This window comes from Toxotes jaculatrix, chromosome 1 (genome assembly GCF_017976425.1).
Source record: "Toxotes jaculatrix isolate fToxJac2 chromosome 1, fToxJac2.pri, whole genome shotgun sequence".
Taxonomy (NCBI): Eukaryota; Metazoa; Chordata; class Actinopteri; family Toxotidae; genus Toxotes; species Toxotes jaculatrix.
This window is the reverse complement of record NC_054394.1, coordinates 30,820,157-30,837,886: the sequence shown is the minus strand read 5'-3', so window position 1 is coordinate 30,837,886 and position 17,730 is coordinate 30,820,157. Positions and strand designations below refer to the sequence as shown.

General features: G+C 44.6%; 2 protein-coding genes across 9 annotated transcripts in view; one reads left to right on the top strand and one right to left on the bottom strand.

Annotated features, from left to right (window-relative positions):
• herc1 (HECT and RLD domain containing E3 ubiquitin protein ligase family member 1) overlaps positions 1 to 8,837 on the top strand; it is a 46,225-nt gene extending 37,388 nt beyond the window's left edge. For all 7 annotated transcript variants that reach the window (XM_041045704.1, XM_041045617.1, XM_041045874.1 and 4 more), the window contains exons 71-79: positions 439 to 577; positions 1,156 to 1,325; positions 1,478 to 1,647; positions 2,012 to 2,177; positions 2,274 to 2,350; positions 2,638 to 2,890; positions 6,058 to 6,210; positions 7,293 to 7,598; positions 8,139 to 8,837. In XM_041045704.1, coding sequence (XP_040901638.1) covers positions 439 to 577; positions 1,156 to 1,325; positions 1,478 to 1,647; positions 2,012 to 2,177; positions 2,274 to 2,350; positions 2,638 to 2,890; positions 6,058 to 6,210; positions 7,293 to 7,598; positions 8,139 to 8,324 — 1,620 coding nt within the window. In that variant the 3' untranslated portion in view covers positions 8,325 to 8,837. The remainder of the gene's footprint in view (positions 1 to 438; positions 578 to 1,155; positions 1,326 to 1,477; positions 1,648 to 2,011; positions 2,178 to 2,273; positions 2,351 to 2,637; positions 2,891 to 6,057; positions 6,211 to 7,292; positions 7,599 to 8,138) is intronic.
• Positions 8,838 to 9,495: 658 nt separating this feature from the next.
• LOC121187254 (circadian-associated transcriptional repressor-like) overlaps positions 9,496 to 17,730 on the bottom strand; it is a 33,635-nt gene continuing 25,400 nt past the window's right edge. The window contains exons 5-6 of one of the 2 annotated variants that reach the window (XM_041046469.1): positions 12,265 to 12,379; positions 9,496 to 11,184 (exon numbers count right to left, since the gene is read on the bottom strand). In XM_041046469.1, coding sequence (XP_040902403.1) covers positions 10,807 to 11,184; positions 12,265 to 12,379 — 493 coding nt within the window. In that variant the 3' untranslated portion in view covers positions 9,496 to 10,806. The remainder of the gene's footprint in view (positions 11,185 to 12,264; positions 12,380 to 17,730) is intronic. The other variant, XM_041046548.1, reaches the window with a different exon arrangement.

Genomic DNA, 17,730 nt, shown 5'->3' with positions numbered 1-17,730 from the left:
CTTTTATTCAGACAAAACGAGGAATCTGAATAAATCAGGTTTGGAGACTGATGGACATTAAAAATTTTATTTACAGCTAATAATCAATAATTAGTTACGGTCCTTGATTGATGCATATTAAACAGTTTAACAGTTCACCAAATATTTTGGCTTAGTTTGAAAACAAATGTGCAAAAGTTCGAAAAATAAAAACAAAGTCGGGATACAATCTTTTGTGGAACTTACGACCACAGTCTTCCTCATCACAGAGAGTTTATCAGTTGTCATGCAGATGTGTACGGAGACAGACTGTGTTGCCATAGAGACAGCTCACTCAGCTGAGGAAGATGCTGCAAGCTCTGGAAGAAGTTAGCAGACCTCGAGTTAAGATTATTTTGTCCAGTGTGAAGATTGTGAATGTTTAATTTCTGTTGGGTGATGTCTCTCTTTGTTGTGTAGCTGGGTCTGGGTCACACCAACCATGTTAGAGAGCCCACACTGGTGACGGCGCTGCAGGGCAAGAACATCCACCAGATCTCCGCCGGACGCTGCCACAGCGCTGCGTGGACGGCTCCCTCTGTGCCGCCTCGAGCACCAGGTTAGACTCACCCGTCCCGACATGCAGCCTTAGCCCCCCCCCGGTCATACCACTGCTGTCTAATGGGCAGACCCTTTATCCTGGAGGTCAGATTTCCTGCAGTGCTGCTGCGACATGTTGTAAATACCAAAGCAGGGCACGGCACATTGTTGACAGATGAGGCCCCATCGTTGTCTGGTGAACAGCAGCGCACAGGAATTTCATTTAGGAATAGCTTAGAAAGCTGCATGAGGCCTCATTCCAGAGATCCACTATGTGCCAGAGGCTTTTTTCATGTAGTAATCAAACAGAAAATATGTGTAAATACCTGCCTTGAAATATAAGGAGAGTTGGATGGACTTCTGAATGGTTGCTACACAACTCAGACCGAAAACTCCTTTAACGATGTAACTATTAGTTGATTAGTAATTTTAAAGAAAATCAGTTATCAGCAATTTTTATAATCGATTCATTGTTTCAGTCATTTTTCTCATTGTTTTCTTTACCATTTGTCCTCTTGTGATGCCTCCCTGTTCTGTCCTCATCTCTTCTTCGTCCCCCTCTCGTGGCCTTTGTGTCTCGGTCCATGTCCTCCTCAGGCTCGTCGGTCCCTCTGCAGCTGGGTCTGCCTGTGGCGGTGCCTCCTCAGTACAGCGGGCTGAAGGAGGTGAGCATCGAGGCGGTGAGGGCTCGCCTGCGCCTCCTCTACCACTTCTCCGACCTCATGTACTCCTCGTGGAGACTCCTGAACCTGAGCCCCAACAACCAGGTAGGAGGCAGGTTAAAGGAGGGTTAACTGTCAAAACATGGGAGGCAGTAAAAGCCACAGCACAGGTCTGATTTTGGAGGGAAGACGCATCGTGGGGACAGTGTGTTTCACTCTGCTGCATAATGACGGTTTATATCAATCTTACCCTGCAGAGCTGTACCTCCCACTACAACGCTGGGACCTGGGGGATTGTCCAGGGCCAGTTGAGGCCCCTGTTGGCTCCCAGAGTGTACACCCTGCCCATGGTGCGCTCTATAGGCAAGACCATGGTGCAGGGAAAGAACTACGGCCCCCAGATCACCGTCAAACGAATCTCCACCCGGTCAGTACTTCTCTGGACTTCTTCTTTGTGTGTTTGTTTGTACCCACACTCACTCCCACAGCACAGCAGCAAACAGGACTTCATGTGTCTTTGTGTGTCTTTGTGTGTGCCTATCTGAACCCAATCCACACAACCCAATAACCATAAGCTAATTAAGAAAAAAAGACTTTATCTGAGAGCAGCCAGAGCTGATCCCAACAAACCACAGGATAATGAGACCTGATCCAAAATGCAGGCGACCCAGAGAGAGGACACTCATTAACGAGCAGCTCCATCTATCGAAGTTGGACATTTTTCCTGCTTTGACATGTCGCCTTCCTGTGTTTAAACTTCTGTTTCCCCATCGGACTGAAACGACCTGCAGGGGACGGAAGTGTAAACCGATCTTTGTGCAGATCGCTCGTCAGGTCGTGAAGCTGAACGCCTCCGACCTTCGGCTGCCTTCAAGGGCCTGGAAGGTCAAACTGGTGGGAGAGGGGGCGGACGATGCTGGGGGGGTCTTTGACGACACCATCACAGAGATGTGCCAGGTATGGACAGATGGTTCGTCAAAGTTATTCCGAACGGACCAGGTGTTCACTGGATGTCTTATGATGCAGTGATATTTGTCTGTGTGCTGTTTATAGGAGCTGGAGACGGGGGTGGTGGACCTGCTCATTCCCTCCCCCAACGCCACAGCAGAGGTTGGCTACAACAGAGACAGGTGAGGACAAACATTAGGAAACATGTAGTCCTGTGTACATGGATCTTTACTGTCCACCTAGTTTTTATTCAGTGGACTCAGAGTTTAGGACCAGTTGTTTCTCTAACAGCACTTACATAAAGCACAGGTGTGCGTCAGATTAAACAGGTCAGACATGTCCACAGTAAACCTGCCTGCCTCCAGCTCATCATTGGCTAATGTGACTCTACATCACCCGAGTGCCATCTTAACCTCATCATCTGAAACCGGTTTAAACCAAACATTTCTGTGGCCTTTCATCTGCCAAGGTTCCTCCTCAACCCATCTGCCTGCCTGGATGAGCACATGCTCCAGTTCAAGTTTTTGGGCATCCTGATGGGTGTCGCCATCCGCACCAAGAAGCCTCTGGACCTGCACCTGGCTCCTCTGGTGTGGAAGCAGCTGTGCTGCATCCCCCTGCTGCTGGAGGATCTGGAGGAAGTGGACCTCCTCTATGTGCAGACGCTCAAAAGCATTCTTCACATTGAAGACAGCGGCATCACCGAGGATAATTTCCATGAGGTGGGAAATGTATTTTTGATTTTGGTGTCAGGTGAAGGTGGTGATGTGTTTTCTTTTTTTTTTTTTTTTCTTCGTTTTGTCCTGTGGTTGGCGTAGGAGTGGGTGATGATAACACTACCATCCATATTACACTACATATATTTTTATATTGAGTGAAACGGCTCAAACTTTGATCGCTAAGTGTTTTCAAATCAATTGTTTTCAAAATTTAGGTTTAAAAAGATCGAGAACCTGAAAGAAAAGCAAGAATTCAACATCTTCAAACTTAGAAGTAGCTTTGTTTCTGGGATGTGATTGGTTCTCAGTTTGCTGTCTAATTTTATTATTGAAAAAATCTGTTTATATTGTTCACATCTTCCGGCACAGTGCTTTTAAACTGAAAGGAATGTCTGTCTGTGGGTAATCAGATCAGATCAATACCTGATAAATCACCGTATGAATGATAAGAGGAAGACAACCTCAGACTCAGAGTGACGGATCGCTTTGACAGTGCGAGCAGCAGGTTTGCGTGTCCTCGGCCATGTGAACGTTTGATTCATCAGAATCACACGCGTCCAGTTCACAGCCACATGAGCCTGTTTTCATTCTCATAACCAGACTTAACCGTCACAAACCAAAACAAACCTCCAGTGATGCCACGTACCACGGGGACGCCACACCCACGGGGAGCTAACAGGAGCCAGCAGTGAACATGATGTGATTTACAGGAGGCGAAGCCTGTTTTCAGCTGACGGAGCTGAACGTTAATGAACCAAACATGGCTGTGAATCTGTGCTCACGCTCCAGACTCTGACCTGCCTGAGAAAACTGTGACAGTTTTCAGCACTGTGAAAGCTTGGTCTGAGCCCTGCTGGGGGGGCTGTGGGCCCGCTTTTTAAACACCAGCACTCAGAGCTCCTCTGAGACCGCCCTGGTACTCACTGTTCCTCTCCCAGTGCTGATAAAACCTCAGCATGTCTGTGGCTCCGGCCATTACTGATACAACCGCTCTGACACAGACCACACACCCCTCCCAAACCCCACCCAAAAGCCACAGATAGGCTGGCTCCAACAGCAGAAAGCCAACATATCCCCGAGCACCTCTTCTGTCCAAACAACCTCACACAACCCCTGCACCGTAAAGCCCCCAGCCTGCAGGAATGCCAGGGCCGCTGTTGATGCAGCATATCCTGCCCGGCGGAGACTTGGCCCCACTCCCAGCCTTGTAGAGGAGACGGGTTGGGGGGGTGAGGAGGGGTTGGAGCCACAACACTGCCATGGCCGGCTCTGTCAGCCAGGCTGAGGGAGGAGAGGAAGAGGCTGCATCTGCTGCTTTGGCATGAAAGGAGGGAGTGTTGGAGAGAGACAGAATCTCCCTGTTCGCCTTTTCTGCTGCTCCGTTGGCGCTGATTTGAATTCTGCCAGACGAGCTGTTAAATGTCGTACCGTGATTTTATAATCTCTTGTTACTTGTCAGGCCAGCGAATAAATAAATGTACAGACACAGTTCAGCTTTTGTAACCAGCGGGTTACAAAATATTCCGAGCTGGGTTTTATAGTTTGTTGACTGGACCAGCGAGAACTGACAATTAGATTTTTATGTTTGTGGTCACGTCTTTCAAAAACAAACCTCAGGGGTTTGTATCAAGATTGTTTATGTGTTTATGTGTTTATGTATATATAAAAAAACAAACTTACAGTGTCCTGATCTGATCCTAAAGAACAGTATCAGGACCAGTCAGGGTTGGACGGTAAAAAGGTGATAAGGTAATCAGGTATACCGCGGGGTGTGAAAAATAGCAACGGCATCGGTTTCAATACCGTCAGTAAATAAACACAGTGCAGTGTCCTTCTATAAGAGGGAAGGATTAAATATTAAACATGTTGAATTTTCAGTTTGACTTCAGTAGTATCATATGTTTTACTTTTGGAGACGTTTGATAAAGTTAATGAACGTGACGTCCTCACGTGACAGCGCAGAGAGAGAGAGAGAGAGAGAGAGAGAGAGAGAGATGGCTGACCTGGTCCCTGAGAAGAACAGACCTCTGCAGTTCGCCAGTGTTTCGGTAACCAGCCACAGTTTGCTGAAGCCGTCTGAGCCTCACGTTCATCAGTTTTAATTCAGGGTTTCCTGACGTGAGCGGCAGGTTTTCAATTTACCGGACAGATAATTTTATCCAGTGTTTGTATTATCTGAATTTATTGAGCTTTAAATGATAAATGATACGCAGGATATATAAGAATGATATCAAAGCAATGTAGGATCTTTGTATTGAAAAGTTTAGGCTGTATCAGATACAATAAGCGCCGTCAGCTGACTCCCACGCGTAACTTCTAAAATAAATATCGCACAAAGCTGCGCTCTGTGAACAGGAATATAAAGAAAGTGTTCTCAGATAAAACATCTGCAAACAACAAACCCATCTGGACTGGCTCATACCATTTTAATAACGCAGCGTGCTGTTAACTTGAAATAAAAAACGTCCGTTCGCTATGTGCGTTTTCAAACAGCCTATATATGCAATAAAAACTATTAAACAGAAAAAGATCACTTGACATGTTTCGGGCTTTTTAATGCATTTTGCTGCAGTGAATTGTCTACAGGCTGCAGCAGCTGAATGAAAATCAAAGTGCGCAGTGTCTCTGCGCAACTTGCAATGCGCATTATCCCGCAGGCGCAGTTTGGATGCGGCTCTGCAGAGAGAAACTTCTCTGTGCTGGCGCTCTGGAGACGGGATCACGCACACTATCTTGGCCAGTTCAGCCCACACAGGGTAGATTTGGCTGAAATCTTTAATGAGAGATTCGCTGTGGAGAAGTTCAGTCCTCCATAATCACGGAGAAGCGACGGCGTCTTGTTGCGCGCTTGTGGCATCTATGAGCGGCTGTAGCTGCAGACTGGTCCTCACTTGTAATGTCTTTGATTCAAAATTCAGATTGTACTTGTAGGGAATATTTTCACCTGACATTCTGACCGGCGGGGTTAGAAAATACCGGCAGATTTGAACGGAAGCCCAGGTCACGGTAACAGATACCGGGGTAAAATGTGAAAGAGGTTTGACGGTTTGAAAATCTGGATACGGCCCAACTCTAGGACCAGTCCAATAAAAAGTAATATATGTACAGTTCCATCTGTTGGACACCTGGATCTCAGCGCCGTGCTGACGGTTTTTGTGCTTGTTTTGCAGATGATTCCTCTGGATTCCTTTGTCGGACAGAGTGCAGATGGTAAAATGGTGCCCATCATCCCGGGAGGAAACAGCATCCCTCTCACTTTCTCCAACAGGAAGGAATATGTGGAAAGAGCTATTGAGTACAGGCTGCATGAGATTGATCGACAGGTAAGACTCAGTCTGGTGTGAACGCTGCAGACCCTCGGGATGTTAGATTATAACTACAGGTGTTTAATAGTATTTGGACGGATACACATTTTTACCAAGGGGGGAGTTGTAGGTTTCAGCAGTGAGGATCACTTCCGCGTTCAAAAAGCTGCAGTTCTTCGGCTGCCGCAAATTTCTCACTATTTTACCTGGATGTTTGCACTAATTAGCATGTCTTAGCATGTATTAGCATACTTTGCCGCTGGCTTGTGACTTAATTGCCGATTTCTGGTCGCTGCTGATACAGATAGAGGACCGGAGCAGCTAATGTTAGGAACGCTGCTGCGGTGTGTTCCGTGCTCTCAGAGTCCGTTTATTGTGGGAATACTAGGCTACAATTTTATTTCGTCTCATTTTTCTGTTTCAAAAGTCCGACATTGCATGGACAGAGCAGCTCCGTCAGTCAGCGGCTGCTGTTGTTTGTGTGCTGCTGTAACTGTAAGTGGATAGTGGATGCAGGCATAATTATGATGTTTCAGGTAATTAACAGGCTATAAATAAATTTCCCCCACAACTCCACCAAACCCTGCAGCTCCACCTAAATGCTCTGTATCTGTCATCCACCACTTCTTGTAAGAAATATTAAAGTTCTTGAAAAAAAAATCTTAACCAATCTTAATCATTCTATGTAGTAATTTCAAAGATTTGTACCGTTAACGTTAACTTTTAAGATGAGTTTGGATTTTTTTGGCTTTATTTCTTATGTAGTATGACCTCAATAAAAGATTAATTATTATTCCAAGTGCTGTGGCGTTATAGTCTGTAAGGAACTGACTTTCAGGTACCAGCGCTCGCTGTGTGTCGCGGTCGCACGGGGTCGAGCTAGTCGGGTCGGACTCCGGGACTGTCGTGTGGCGGATGTAGCTGCGTGTAGTTGCCGCTTAGCTTGTTAGCCTAGCTGATTAGCCTGAGGCTAGCTCGGTTGCTCCGAGCTACGTGGGCGGGTGTGATATATGTGGTTTGGTTGCACTGACCCTTTGATCGAACTGAGGAGTGAGTTCTGGATGAAAACACGAGCCCTCACCTGTCTGTCCTCCTTTCAGGTGGCGGCGGTTCGTGAGGGCATGTCGTGGATCGTGCCGGTGCCGCTGCTGTCGCTGCTGACGGCCAAGCAGCTGGAGCAGATGGTGTGCGGCATGCCGGAGATCTGCTGCGACGTGCTGAAGAAGGTGGTGCGGTACAGGGAGGTGGACGAGCAGCACTCCCTGGTGCAGTGGTTCTGGCAGACCCTGGAGGAGTTCTCCAACGAGGAGCGAGTCCTCTTCATGCGCTTCGTCTCCGGACGCTCGAGGCTGCCCGCCAACACGGCGGACATCTCTCAGAGGTTTCAGATCATGAAGGTGGACAGGGTGAGTGAATCAGGATCTGTGTGCTTCAGGTTGGAGATGAAACTTATTCACAGTCACAGACATTTAAGGGTCATTACAGTTTACTGAATTTCACATTGGGGGATATTTACTGAGGATTTGTTTCCTTTTTTAAGCATTAAACTGAAATGTTGTTTGTTTACTGAAGCACTGTCCTGATACAGTGGAGCACAAGCAGCGATTCTTGGCTCATTTATGTTTGTAGTATTTGTAAATTCCTTGCTTCACTCCCCTGATGGTGGTGCTAAGCTAAAGCCTTTGACTTCAGACTCTCAGAGAGAAGATGAACATGCCACGGCCAAAGCTTGTTTTCATGGGTTTACTTATAGAGCTGGAGTTACACCCAGGCAACTTCCATTACTGACCCTTCAGTGAATCTGTGACTGCTCATGTACAGTAGCTGTGTTCACACTTTCCTTCACAGTTCACAGCGCTGTACGCCGCCGTTCACGTGAACTGTGACAGAAACTGTTGCATCAGGAACATGTTTAACATGATGTGTTCTCTGTGTGTCGTCCACAGCCGTACGACAGCCTGCCCACCTCTCAGACCTGCTTCTTCCAGCTGCGTCTGCCCCCGTACTCGAGTCAGGCCGTCATGGCTGAGAGGCTGCGCTACGCCATCAACAACTGCCGCTCCATCGACATGGACAACTACATGCTCTCCCGTAACGTGGACAACGCCGAGGGCTCTGACACGGACTACTGATGCAGTCATTTCCATACATGCACACGTAAGAGTCCTTGGAATGACCGGGCACGGACTGTCTTATTCAAACGACACACACACACACACACACACACTCACAGATGTATCGTCATCACGGCATCAGTTGTAGGGAACTCCTGAGCAAACAGGCCACTTTTTACATCCTTTTATGTACTTTAAACAGCACAGATTTTCATTTCTCCTTGTGGTTTATTAGCAGTTTTTAATGACACAGAAATCCACATGAGAAGTGCATTTAGTGTTTTTTTTTTTTCCATTACTCCACATCCCATTTTTTAGGGTTTCTGCATGGAGGTTATGTTCATTTGTTTGGAAATGTGTATAGAATATTGAAGTGAGTGATGATGGAGGAAAAGAATATTGTACATTGTGTAAAATGCTTCATTAGGAAAATGTTTTGCATAATATCCATATTTATTGTTTTCATTGCCTATGCCGAGTTTCCCAAAGCATACAAAAGACAAAACAAAACAATAAATGCTGCAGAATTGATCTGTTGTGTTGTGGCTGAGGTTTTTTTAAAACGGAAGAAAGAGACAAACTCCTCCTTTCAGAAAGCAGATATCACATTTATTTCAGAAGTACAAAATATCACAAAGGCCATCCTGTAGGGGAGTAAATAAAATGTGAAAAAAAATTATGTACATAAAGGAAAACCTCTCTGCATGTCTTAACAGTGTGTTCATGCTTTCCGAACGTGTTGGCGAGAGCTGTTGGTCGTTAGGACTTTTCTGATGCATCGGTCGCTGAACAGGTGAACAGGTGAGACCTAACACAGCGGTTCAGGTACAGCGCTGAGTGCAGGTCACTACGTTTTGGCAGCAGTCACAGTGACGTTACACTGGAAACAGACCACACCTTCGAAATACCGCGGCAAGAATTTCTCGCATCAGCGGGCCAAAACCCACGTGACCTCCTCGTGTCACATGATTCGTACGCCTGGCTCGTGTCAGAGACGCGTCGTCTGCCGCAGTGTTAAGCCCCAGAGCTGTAGAGTCAGTTTTAAAGTCCGCGCTGAGGGCAGTGAAGTCACCTGTATCCTGACTGACTGTTCCATCATGGACGCCACCCAGCAGGTGGCGCCATTTATGATGCTGCGATTCTATTTTCATCACGATCATTTAAGTGATGCACTGTTTCTTACACATGGTCTTTTTCCTCGTCACTAACATTCGTAGACTTAAAAAAACAGACTTCAGCTCACGGTCACGTGATTAAAACACAAACTGTTCCGGTCGGTGCAGAAGAACGTGTCTGACACTCTTCCTGTGAACACGAGCCTTAACGTAATTCATCGCGCGACACTAAACTACGGCGTAGAACCTCTACCCGCAGTTTCTTCTTCTGTGGTGGTAAATCTGAAACGCTTCCCCGCGTTACTTCTTCGGTGGTTTGATGCTGTGATTATCTTTTCATCACAGCTTGCGATTTATTTTAGCTGTTTCGCGTTCGCAAAAAGAAGAGACAGAGGAATGAGAGATTACAGTGACTCAGATGATTCGGAGTTTCCTCTGGGCTCCACCTGATCGTAAAACCCAGCCTGAAACTCACACATGCATCAATAAATGAAAACCAAGACCTGCCAACTTACCCAGTTCTTGGGTATTTGAGGGATCACATCAGAAGTTAAACTGCTCGGGGTGATAAAACCATTTAAATCCGTCTGAATTAACCGATTAACTCCAGATCCAGAGCTGGGTTCAGTATTAATCAGCTTTCAGCGGCTGTTAAATCACGTCCTGCGGTTTAAATTAACGATTATAAACAAATTAGGAAACTAAAAACTTTGGACTTCGGATACATGTGATAAGTTTCAGCTCTGGAAAAACTGTTTCATCCAGCCTGAAATCTGCCGTTTTTCTCTGTGAAGGTTTAAAGTTGACGTGTTTTTACCAACAGCGATGCTTCGTACGTCGTCTGCGACATGGAATCAGCATGAGGTAGAGGAATCATTAAAAACCTACAGAGAAGCAGATCGAACCAGGTAACAGTCAAAGTCACCGCCCCCCCCCCCCCGCCCCCCCCCTCTGCCAACATGGCTTTAACCTTTGGACTCATTAGGAGATGACATCCGTCCAACTCAAACAACGAGACAAAGCCCAGCCTAGACGTGCACATTTCCTCTCACAGGCCACCACGGTCAGAGTCAGCTGTCAAATCTGAGCTGCCGTCTTAACCTGTAACCCGTCCTGCGTCCCGCCGTGCGTCCCGTCCCGCGTCCTGCCCTGCTCCGACTCGTCCCTCTCTTCCTGGACACCCTGAAAACTGATCATCTACTTAAACTGTAGATTTTAAAAAAAATGTAGAAGACGTTGAAACATGCTTTTTTAAGGCCTTTTAGTATCCTCAGGCTTTGTGGAAGCCATGTGGGGCCTGAATGATGAGATCCTGTCTCACACAGATCTGTCCCCAGATCAGCCACTGATTTCACCACAGCACATTAACTGTCCTCCGCCAGCAGCTACGACAACCAGCCTCCGTCTCCCACAGTCCTGGGAGCGATGATGCTGTCCTTCGCCTGCAGGAGTCTTTCCAGACAAGGCGAGCTGATCTTGAAGGGCAGCGGCCCCTGGCTCAGGCGAGGGATGGCGCCAAGGCGGCGCAGAGAACCCGTGTGCGAGTCGGTGCTGGAGGAGACGGCGCTGTCTTGGGTCACTTCCTGGTTGCAGCGTGCGGGCAGAGGGGGGGCGGAGGCGGCGGGTTGACCCAGCATCGATTCAGGTGTTTTCAGGGAGCAGATGGGTGACGTGTGGAGCCATTTGAGGTGAGTGGAGGAGTACGAGGCTGTCGGCTCGACGTCTGAGGAGGCTGGAGGAGGGGAGGCACTGCTATGATGCTGCTGGAGGAAGAAAAGGAGGGTCAGCGTTACTGCTGCACCTGCATAAATTCAATCTGCCTTCACAGTTTGAATTATTATTTTTTATTTATTCTGGATTTATTATTTATTTATTTATTTTTATGTCAGACGCGTCTGGAGGGGATCTTCTTTAAACACATGTGAAACCGCTCCAGAAAGAAATGTGATCTGTGGATTAATAATTTACTGTCTCATGAGGTTTAAGTGACAGTGGCCATTTAAAGTCAGTCCGACGCATCATTTCTTCTCAGTATAAATCAGCTCAGTATGTTGCTTAGTAAACTTAATTCTAAAACAATGTATAAAAGTTAATAAATAGCGGCTGATTCGTTTCTGATGATGATCTGAATCAAAACTGTCAAACTGAAAGGAGAAAGTTTCTCTTCCAGGCGACGAGCTCAGTTTCCCTGTAGAGTTAAAGAGACGGGAACGATCTGTTCGCCTTGCAGATGTTTCTGTTCTGTAAATCCTTGAACAGGCTCAGTTAAATTTAGTTTGGTAGTTTCCAAATGTGGATTTATCCATCAGAGTAAACACATTCTTGTGTGCGAGGCCACTCTGGTTTTCCCCCTCATTATTTGACCTCCACTCTTCTCATGATACTGAGCCTGTTGCTGTTGGAAATCGTTCCCAGTAAAAATACATTAATACCCTGACGGTCCTCTTCCAGGATTCTGTTACATAATCCGATTCACGGCGCTCTTCTTACCACGAAGGCAGACGATCTATTTCCTTTATCAGCACATTAATTTTTAAGTGTGCAGGATTTTTATCTTTGTTATTGCTTAGAGCTGCAATCAACCTAATTATTATTTGGTAATTAATGTTTTTTTATGTCAGCGATTTGTGAAAAATATCCAGCACAGATTCCCAGAGCTCATGATGACCAAACGTTTGAAACTCAATCAGTTCACTGTCACAGAGCAATCAGAAAAATCAGAGATATTCACGTTACAGGAGCTCGACTCTGCATCTTAAATGACTCCGATTATCTGAATCGTTGCTGTAACTAATCGATTCATTGATTAACCCTTTCTGTCGTATGATTTTCAACATATTTACCTTCTGCTTCTTAGCCGAGGAGCTGTCGTCTGTCTGCAGCAGATTTGGTTTGATATGAGGGAACCAGCTCTGAAGCATTTCTTCTATTTTCAGTATAATGCCGAGGAAGCGTCCGCTAGAAGACAGAGACAAAAACATGGTTATTATAACTATTCAGATTCTTGACTTCAGTAAAAGTAGTAACAGCACACCATCACACGTTAAACTCTGTACTCTGCACCCCAGTGTCATGGTGTTAGAAAGCTCATTTACAAACAGTTGTATTCGTACTGTTAGTAATTGTACGTTGTAGTAATTTCCCAACTGACCATGAACGCACCTCGATCGCGGGTGTAAGGCGATATACGGACCCTAGTTTTTCCTTTGCCTGAGCGGCTGTTATCGTTAGCCGTGTCGCTCGTTAGCTTCAAACGTGTGTCCCGGTAGTGTTCAGTGCGTACATGCTTAAAAGCTGGGTGTAATGTTCATTTGAGAGTCATTTTCATTGCTTAGTAGCCTGTTGCTAACGGCTAAGTTAGCCTATGAGCCGTACGAGGCTATATGTTAGCTTGTTCGCAACGCTAATATGTTTCGTTTGCGTTTACAGTCCTTGCATGTGATTTATTTACACCAGTTATTAATATTTAACGGCGTTGAACGTTATACTTATCGTTTATTATGTAATGTCGTTTCAGACAACACTCAAACACTCACTCACTCACTCCCTCACTCATTCATTCACACATACCCACGCATTAAAGGAAGACAGAATAAATCGGCTAACTCAGCTGGACGGTCTGCCATGTTCTTTAATCTGTCCCCAGTCTCTGTGTCTCTGTTGATGCAGATGCACAGGCCGGAGCTTGTCGTGTCTCTGGCCGCCCGGAACAGTGTCGTCCCCTCCAGCTGTATGGCCGCACCTGGAACGTTGTCCTGGAGCCACGTCTCCGTGGACACGAGCACACAGCTGTCTCTCCACTCCCCGCGGGTTGTCCTCAGCAGACGAAGCTGGTCTAGCTTCTTGTCACTGGAGCGGACGTTGGAGAGAAGGAGCGACGGCACTGCGCAGCGCTTCTGTTGTTTACTGTTACGTTCTAACAAATCGGTTGCTTATTTCCACATCCAGCAGATACAGGTCAACATGGTCCCTCATGTGAAGACACGCCTGAGTCCACCTGATGAGTCTCAGTCCAGTTTAGCTCTGTTTTTGGTCTCCACCAGCTCCAGAGGGAAACATCAGGCTCTCTGACGGACTCTGCTGTTTGCTGCTGAGCAGGTGGAGGACAGAGGCTTTTTACAGATGTTTGATGAAACATCTGGAGAGCCGAGAGAGTGAAGCTGAACAGCGAGACTCAGTGTAAAGCTCTGTAAAGACGAGAGGAGCCGCAGACTCAGCTGATCATTCACAGGTTCATCACGACCGGAGACACCTTTCACACCGTCAACGTAAAACATCAACTGCGGCCACGTTAACCACCCAACTACAAATTTAACGACACGACAAGAAATTATATTTTATTTATATTTGTAGAATACAAGTATTCAAGTTCAGTACTGGAGTAGATGTTAGTTTCAGTGAGGGCTGAGTGACGCTGCTGACAGGACCAGGACCAGGTGAAGTCATTTCGACAGCGGAGGAGTTTTCAGCTGCAGATTTCAGAGTCGAGTCGCCCTGCAGCTCAGATGGCTTAGGGATGTCTCGCCAATGGCCATTACATAAGCCGCACAAAGCCTCTGCCAACACATTCAGCGCTCCGGCTTTATCTGATTGGAGGACAACATGACATAGCACAAAGACTGAATAAATAAAAAAGGCTGCGAGGGGGCGAGCGGAGGTTGACCTGCGTGCACGAGCATTCCTGTCCGTCTGCGTGATGCTATCTGAGCACACGTCCACAGACAAGCATCACATGATCGGGACGGAGGAAGACGAGCAGAGCATGTTCAGTTCCACATGAGAAATGTGACTGTGGCGAGCTGCTGCGGCGCTGCAACACACACACACACACACACACACACACACACACACACAACACACACACACAGGCTGCAGCCCACACGTGGCAGCGGGGGAAGGCCCTCGTTCCATTCACAGGCTATAAATAGCGCAATAAGCCCAGGAGCAGCCCGCCGAGGCTCCGCCCTCCGCTCACAGCCATGAGATGGAGTCAAAAGATGAACGACTTCAGCAGGACAGCATCACATCACAGACACACACACCAGCAGCGTTTTCCACGTCACACTACACACGAGTGACAAAAATAAACCTCCATACAGTGTAATTCAAGCCAACGCAACGGTGCTGCACTGCTGGAGGAAGCAGTCAGATATTTCAGGCAAGTAAAAGTAGGAATTAAACATCCTACTTCAGTACAAAAGCATCAACATATAAAACAGCTGTTATAATGTTTGAGCAGATGAAAACAGAATTTACTTTGATGTATTATATTTGTATTAGCATTAAGATTATTTTATTTATCTTGTTTTACATGAATCCGACTTTAATTTTCCTCTATTCAAGTTGAAAAAAATCAAATAAACTCAAAAACTGAAGAATCTCCTCACGATTTCACCCAGTCCATTACATCTACAGGAAACCACACACTGCTGCCGACGCTGTGGAGGAGACTCAGCTCCACAACAGGAAGATAAGACGTTTAACAAAGGCTGGATTTATAACGCACTGCTCTGCATTAGGTACAAGTTTCTGTGTCTGGTCACTGTGAACAGACGAGAGGAAAACAGATTTCCTTCATCATCTTGGCAGAAAGAAGAACAACCGATGTCCTGTTACTACGCCATGGAAACATTCACATTCATGTTTAACTCACTGAAACAAACTGATCATTTCTACTTATCAGCTGTGAACAGGGGCGGGCTGGGGTTGAAATTCAGCTCGGGAGCTTGATACGACGGACGTAAGTGGAACTGTTATTTTAACATGAATACGTTATTTGCAATATAAAAACAATCTAATGACATACATGATATACAGTCAGTAGAGTGTATTAAGGTAAGCTACATATGCTCACACATACTATGCATACTCAAACACTATGTTTATTTAAAAATTACTACTACTAAAAACTAGTGTGTGTGCGTGTGCGCGCGCGTGGTGAACAGAGGCAAAAAGACTACAAAACAAAATTCTGTTCAATTTCTGCTTTATTTAGTAGCATGAAAACATGTTAAAGAAGATGCTTTGTGTGTTGGTTGCATGTGGTTTTGCTCAAATAAAAGCAATTAAGTGTGTGTGTGTTTGTAGCTTCTTTCTTAATTTACCACGCTCGTCTTTCTTGTTTTCTTTTGACAGTTCGATGACTGACTGAGCGGCTGAGCCAATCACATTTCAGTAGAAACAGGGATCAGCTCAAATTGGGAGGGGCCGCTCGTATCCCACCTTAATATGCAGAATATTAGTTTCAGCCAGTCCAGCGGTGCGGAATCATCCCAGTCTAACGTTAGGTTCATAGACTTTTTTTTTTTTTTTTTTAGGTTCATAGACTGTATAAAACATGGACGTAGCACCCGTGACGTCACCCATTGGTTTCGGGGAGTCGGTTTTGTGACCAAACCATGGGCATTGGAGCTGCGCCATCTTGGATTTTAGTGGGAGTGTAATTTCCATATTTGGCGGAGAAGCGGTTACTCCACGGGTCAGCCGGCCGAGGAACCCCCCCACTTAGCTTGGAGCAACCGAACTAGCGTAATGCTAATCAGCTAGGCTAACAAGTTAAGCAGCAGCTACACGAAGCTACAGCCACCACACGACAGTCCCCGAGTCCGACCTGACTCGTGCGACTGCGACACACAGCGAGCGCTCCTACCTGACATTACATAAGAAATAAAGCCAAAAAAATCAGCCAAAACTCATCTTAAAAGTTAACGTTAACGTTACAACTCTTTGAAATTACTATCTAAAATGATGTTAAGAATTTTGTTTTCAAGAACTTTAATATTTGTTACAAGAAGTGGTGGATGACTGTTTTACATAGAGAGGTTTTAGGTGGAGTTGCAGGGTTTGGTGGAGTTGTGGGGGGAAATTTATTTCTAGCCTATTATTTAACTGAAAGAATCATTATTTCATATTAATAAAACATTAAAACGTTAAAACAAAAAAATTGACTTTTTTTCACATTTTTTGACGCCTTACGGCCATATGTCATTTTTTATGACATTTTGAGGTCTTCGAAAAAAATGATATTTTTTCACATTTTTTGACGCCTAACTATAATATGACGTTTTTTATGACACTTTGAGGTCAAAAATTTTTTTGACTTTTGTTGTCCGATTTTGACGCCTTACTATACTATGACGTTTTTTATGACATTTTGAGGTCAAAAAAACTTTTGACTTTTTTTGTCTGATTGTTAAGCCTTACTATACTATGATCATTTTTATGACATTTTGAGGTCAAAAAAAATTTTGACTTTTTTTGGCGGAAAAAAAACGCCTTACTATACTATGACGTTTTTTATGACATTTTGAGGTCAAAAATTTTTTTGACTTTTTTTGGCGGAAAAAAACGCCTTACTATACTATGACGTTTTTTATGACATTTTGAGGTCAAAAAAATTTTTCACTTTTTTTGGCGGAAAAAAACGCCTTACTATACTATGACGTTTTTTATGACATTTTGAGGTCAAAAAAAATTTTGACTTTTTTTGGCCGATTTTGACGCCTTACTATACTATGACGTTTTTTATGACATTTTGAGGTCAAAAAATTTTTTGACTTTTTTTGTCTGATTGTTAAGCCTTACTATACTATGATCATTTTTATGACATTTTGAGGTCAAAAAATTTTTTGACTTTTTTTGGCCGATTTTGACGCCTTACTATACTATGACGTTTTTTATGACATTTTGAGGTCAAAAAAATTTTTGACTTTTTTTGGCGGAAAAAAACGCCTTACTATACTATGACGTTTTCTATGACATTTTGAGGTCAAAAAAATTTTTGACTTTTTTTGGCCGAAAAAAACACCTTACTATACTATGACGTTTTTTATGACATTTTGAGGTCAAAAAATTTTTTGACTTTTTTTGGCGGAAAAAAACGCCTTACTATACTATGACGTTTTTTATGACATTTTGAGGTCAAAAAAATTTTTGACTTTTTTTGTCTGATTGTTAAGCCTTACTATACTATGACGTTTTTTATGACATTTTGAGGTCAAAAAATTTTTTGACTTTTTTTGGCCGAAAAAAACGCCTTACTATACTATGACGTTTTTTATGACATTTTGAGGTAAAAAAATTTTTTGACTTTTTTTGGCCGGAAAAAACGCCTTACTATACTATGACGTTTTTTATGACATTTTGAGGTCAAAAAAAATTGTGACTTTTTTTGGCGGAAAAAAACGCCTTACTATACTATGACGTTTTTTATGACATTTTGAGGTCAAAAAAAATTTTGACTTTTTTTGGCGGAAAAAAAACGCCTTACTATACTATGACGTTTTTTATGACATTTTGAGGTCAAAAAA